The 6,035-nt window shown below is 34.8% G+C and overlaps 1 protein-coding gene across 3 annotated transcripts in view; it reads left to right on the top strand.

The window, feature by feature from the left end:
- Window positions 1-2,335: 2,335 nt before the first annotated feature.
- slc4a4a (solute carrier family 4 member 4a) overlaps window positions 2,336-6,035 on the top strand; it is a 106,423-nt gene continuing 102,723 nt past the window's right edge. For 2 of the 3 annotated variants that reach the window (XM_088910450.1, XM_088910452.1), the window contains exon 1: window positions 2,336-2,799. In XM_088910450.1, coding sequence (XP_088766576.1) covers window positions 2,780-2,799 — 20 coding nt within the window. In that variant the 5' untranslated portion in view covers window positions 2,336-2,779. The remainder of the gene's footprint in view (window positions 2,800-6,035) is intronic. The other variant, XM_088910451.1, reaches the window with a different exon arrangement.

The following is a 6,035-nucleotide window of genomic DNA, read 5'->3' as shown; positions in this document are numbered from 1 at the left end:
TAAACAGCAAAATATGATTGTGTTACTGTATATGCAGTTCATTTTTATTTTGACAAAAGATACAAAGGAAAAGCAACATTTAATTTAGGAATGGACAGGAACTTAGGGATATTAGTTATACAGTTTTTGAGTGGGAAGCAGCATCAGGGAGAGAGCTACAAAGGAACAGGCAGAGGTAAATTCCACACTGAAAAGTAGAAATAAAGAAAAAGAAAAACATAATTACAGGTGTAAAGGCTTCTTTGGTATTGAATTATCTTCTGCCTTTTCCTATGCTAATTGTATTAACATTAAATATATTCAGATAACAAGGTCTGGTAACTGTCTATTGAAGGGGGATCAAAATGCATCCGAACAGTCAAGTTAAGAACAATTGTTGGCATTAAAGATAATCTAATTTTACTCGAGTCATGTGTTCTCCTGTGCCATTTGTCATTTTCATTGGCAACTGTTGAAATCAGTTTTAACTTGCTTACAGGCCTGAATGGGCATGTGTACAAATGGAACAAACTATTGGATTTATAAAACTCAATAACATTCCCTAATCTGAGTCTCTTGCAGAAGTTTAAGTATCATGAAGCAGATATCAATCCCAATAATTCACAACTGGACTGAACTCTGGGCTCTGGGCTCTTCCCAAGAGTAATGCCTCAACTTATTAAAATTGTGAATATTAAAATTATTCTCTCTGCTACTTAAACAGAATACATTTGTTGATAAACTGAATCTGCAATTGTTGTGTGCTACTGATATACAGCATTTCCTTTTCACTGCTCATAATGCATTTTTCCCTGTAAAAAGTTTTAAAAAAATCATTCTGATACAAAAAATTCTGTAAGACACTTGGGGGTGCGATTATCACATCATTTATAACCTGATCTTTAGAACAGGTAGGGACCGGCAGAGGACAGAATGAGTGAATATTTTACAGGTAAGTTCATTGTTGGCATTTAAAAAGTACAAAAGTCCATTTATATATGAGAATTTAAATGACATTGATGGAACACCTTACACTAAAACCTATCAAATGAAGCTTGTCCCCTGTAGCTGTGAGCCACCTCTCAAATATGAACTGACACCACTGTGCTGCTAACAAGTTTAAAACCAGAGCAGTGTGTTTAGGCTGCCTGCTCTTCTGACTTGTGGCTGACTGCTTGTCAAGGTGGTATTCACTACTGTGTCATTAAATGGTTTTACCTTTTAAAAAAAAAACAAGATCACAAATGGGTGCTTCTGAGTTTCTATGTTTGAAAACAGAATATTGGATTTTTATGGATAATCCACAGTCCCATATGAATCCAGCAAAATCCTACATTCCTACAGGAGGCAAGAAGGATCTTGAAGAAATCCCTACAGAACTTCCACAGTGCTAATCCTTAAGGAATTCTACATTCTCTATAGAATTTTTGTGTATTCTGCAGCAGTCCTGTCTGTTTTCATACTGTTAGGAATCCTGAAGTAAGTGTGTTCATACAGTATTCATACATTATTATTTTCTTCTGAAGTGAACATTTGATTAGCATCAGCATGCATTCTCAATGTATGCACACATTAGTTCTAAATTAATGTTTGGATGTTTCAGCATATCTTGGAATTTCAAGATATGCTGAAAGGAATTAAAAATGATTAAACTGCACTACACATTTCTATCATTGAGTGTAAGTGGTTATTTTTAACCATCAATCATTACTCTTGTAATTTCACATACAGTATACTTCACAGGTACGGTAAACAATAGTATTACCTATCACGAGGAGAAATATTGAAATAGAAATTCATTTTACCAGCAGAGGTCGCAAAAAGCTCAATTCTGTTTCAAAGCGTTTTGCCTTTGTTACTGTGGCCTTCCTAGCTTAACTTGACTAAAACCAATTACTAGACGAAAAGTACTTCTAGCAGATATTTTGGGAATTTTAGTGATAAAACTAAATTTGTATTATATACACGTCATGTAAACAATATCACAACAATCATCAATTTTAGCATATAACGTTATTGATGTAATGATAAAAGTGGATCAATATAACGTACGACAGGTTTTTGAACATTTTTCAAAAATAATAATTATATACTGTATATTTTTTGCCGATTCTAAAAACTTCAAAAACGTAAGCGCGTTATGTGTTTTAACGTACTTGAAATTGTCTACGCTATACAATTATGTCACCAATTTCAGTTCATTCATGACAGCAAAACCCACCATAACGAACTTGAATGAAGTGTGAGAAGATTCAGCATAGTAGTAACTGACCTCTTGTCTCTACCTCCCACTTGTGGTTTGTGACGTGGAGGAGGGATGGTGCTTTAAATATGGAAAAAAGACACGCAGAACACTGAGTAGTACTACCACACGGGCACATAACACTAGACATTTTGCATGCCGACACAGAAAGCACACACGTACAAATAAAGGAAGGTATTACTAGATGGTCTGTCCATTTTGTTGGGCATTGCAGCATTTTTTAGCTGTTCACAGAATTAACTTAAAAGTTGTCTGAAGAGTGATACTTATAATCAAGGACACTGCAGTAGTCATGCAAGGCATTCATTGTGCATGGTGAAACTTTTATCTTGGAAGTTAATCGCCGCGCCTTATCATATCAGGGATTAGCACACTGGAAAAATACTAAACCTAAAAAAAATAAAGGTAAGACCGCATATCAAAACAGAGAAAACAGATAAGACAACTTCGCCCCTTTAACTGAGCCAACGCACTTGACTGAGCAGTTTTTTCCTGGGTTCTTGAAGAGGAAATCGCTCAGGATAAGAAAAAGACAAAATGAGCGCCGATAAGAACAAGTAAGTGATCAAATTCATTTTAAAGCGTTACGATTGTGTGTTAATTGATCTTAAAAATTGTATTCAAACTAGTTCACGTATGATTTATGCCTCCGGTTAATGTACTTTTGAAACCAGCTGTAAAGTTAATATGAATATTGCCCCGGTCAAAAGTAAGTAGGTAATAAGATCTTGCAGCAGATGTGAGAGAGAAGCCTATTGGAAACTGTATCAGATTTCAGCGTCTTGGATATTGCACACACTGAGGATCAAAACGTGCTTTTTACATAGAGATTTGTTATTAGTTTTTGTTTCTGCATTATGTTTCAAGTACTGCTGTTCAAGATATTTACCACTAACAGGATTAAGGCTAACATCCGGAACCCAATGTAGTAAATTTTGTAAATAAGAACAATTTAACTAAAAAACAAACTAATGGCATTTATTGTTTATTTTAGTGACTGGCTAATGTAACTAGCAAGAAGGTTCATAAAGAAATATCCATATTCTAATAATTAAATGCGTTGACAGCAAAAAAAAAAGCTTATATTCATCCAGTTTATTACAAGACGACATCTGGGGGGGTAATTCGCGATTATGATCATTCTGTTTGAGAATTAGCATTTGATTTTTGTATGATTTCCACTTTAATAGTCACGATGTGAAATTGTTTTGTATAATAGTCTTCCTTCTTGTTTAGTTGCACAGTGTTGTGTGTGTGAAGAGTTTGTTAAATCCAGGAAAATAAAATTAAATTCCCGAAAATAAATTGTAAAGTGTATGTAGAATGACAAAACATTAAGATTTTAGGAGAATATTAATAACTGAAAATAAATAATTGTACGAATAAATATACTGTACACTGATTTGTTCTGATTTGCACTTGCTGTGCAGTGTCTGTGCACGAGGCAATATACAGTCATGTCTTAAAGTTACTTGTACTCCTAAACGGGACTTTTTTTTACTTTCCTTAAATTGTTAATGAATAGGATTTTTTGCAGTTTTTTTCATAAACTATATAAAAAATGTAATTTCCTAACAGATATTGGATTTTTTTTTCTGAGGGAGAGAAAAAAGAATAAGAATAACTTGTTTCTAACACATCCACCTTTTGCTAATAAGTTGGATTCCTTTTCTTCCAGTCTGACATCAGTAATTTAGTAACTTAGCATTCTTATTTTAATGAATTTGGGTTATTTTTCAAAGAAAGAACATGCAAGCAAAAAATAAGACAATTATCAAATAGAAGAGGTTAAAATCATAATTTGATACATGAAAACACCAGTTTCTATGACATTATGTAACTTAATATTTATGGTTGCAATTCAAAAGCAGAAAACTTCAGTTTCTGTACCTTCAAGATCACGTAAAAACAGAATTAATTGCACATTGTTTTGAATCTTTACTTTAATCATTAGCATTTAACATGTCATATTTTACAACCTGTATTGATATATGATTACATATGGGAAGATTCTGAGACATACAGATGACATATACCTGTTGGTCACTGAAACAGTGGTGGAAGGTTCAGCAGTTTCAAGGTTCAAGTCATTCTTTGTTTAAAAATGAAGCTTTGTGTAAATGGATGTAAGCATAGAAAATACTAAAATAAATGTTCAGATTCATGTGTTTTTTTCTGAAGCAGTAGTAAACCTCAAAAGCTTGAAATACTGCGCTACTGTGCGAAGGTTTAAACATACTGTATGACTTTTGCAGCGGCCTTTGACGTGTCTAGCACTACAGACTTGCACAGATGAATAGCCTGCTTTATAAAGTAAATCACATTTTCAGGTGAAAAAGCAATCATTAAACTTCCTGGAGCACAATTAAGGAATTAATATAATCTGTCCTTGATCCTTGACACTTTAATCTGAATACATAGTTCAGTCATTCAGTAAGACAGTGTGGTTGAAGGAAAATAGGTTTCATTAAAGCAACAGATAAGAGATATCAGCTTCAGAAAATTGGGATAGCAGGTGTATTTTATTACCTTGCAGTAGTTTCACATTATTTTGTAGGTTATGTAATCTATAGTTGGGCATATTTCTCATACCACACTGAAGAATGAAGAAATTAAGAAGTATATCTTCAGAGGAGAATAAAAATGTTGGTCAAATAATGACATTTTGTATTGGAAACAAGTTACTTGCAGCGTTTTTGGTATCAATTTAGTTGTGTACACAGTGAGACAGATTTAAGTTGGTCTTGGAGAACATAAAAGAAAAAAGAAACTTTTGTCACAGGAAGATTACAACTATAGATAAACTGTAGATAAGATATCTAAAAGTATTTGGGATACATTTAACAATGGTTTGCTTTCAAAGCGTGTACTGCAAGTCACGCTAAAGAAGGAACTACATCCTTGATGACACACTATAACAGCAGTGACATGACCATTGAAGCATATAACACATATGTTGCAGTTCAGTATTGCATTGATGTCTAGTTCTTGTTTTCACTGTGCATTTTCAAGGAGCATATTAAGAATTTTCCTTTCAGTTAGATTTGTGACTTTATCTGGAACACGACAAAGCTGTTTTAAAAACGCCAAATATTTTTGTTTCACGCACTTGAGTTGGAGTAGCCAGTTTTTTGTATCAGATCAGAGCTGCAAACCCCACAGCTGCACATGGGGGAAAATGGAAATGAGCCAACCCACCCACCTTCAAGTTACTATTAACACGTCATTCAATCAACTCTCATCAACAGCACCACCAAGTGCCCAGGAGCCCTCAGGGACTGCTTTATCACTGAGAGCCAAGAGAGCCCTGGCATCTTCTATGTCTACTAATCGTTCTTATACTGCTTGGGAAATGCTGGTCACAGTCAGTTAGTGAAATGATCAGGCTTGCAGAGCTTAACATGCAATCGGATTAGTGCCTTTACCGACATGTTAGTGATATTTGCACAGATCGCTCTATGGAAGGGGTGTTTTGACAAGAGGCACCATTGGCAGCTACCTGGAAGACAGCCTCAAGGGTAGTCTTGTCTATAATTGACCAGTGATTGTAGTTAGCAGTAGTTGAATGAAATTCTCACATTTTCTTGTTCGTATTAAAGGGTGTGTCAAAGCAGTCAGAGAATGGAGCCAGTTGAGGGAGAGGCTGAGAGAGATGGGGAGAGGAGACTAAGGGTAGAAGGTTAGAGAGCTGGCAAAAGCCTTTGCTTGGTACAAATCCATCTTACTAGAGCCAGAAACCATCTTTAGCTTTTGATCACATCCTTGTCTGTAGTAAAGGTTCTTGCGAAAAGGT

The sequence above is a fragment of the Atractosteus spatula genome, chromosome 3 (genome assembly GCF_055471065.1).
Source record: "Atractosteus spatula isolate fAtrSpa1 chromosome 3, fAtrSpa1.hap1, whole genome shotgun sequence".
NCBI lineage: Eukaryota > Metazoa > Chordata > Actinopteri > Semionotiformes > Lepisosteidae > Atractosteus > Atractosteus spatula.
This window is presented reverse-complemented; position numbering and strand designations above follow the sequence as displayed.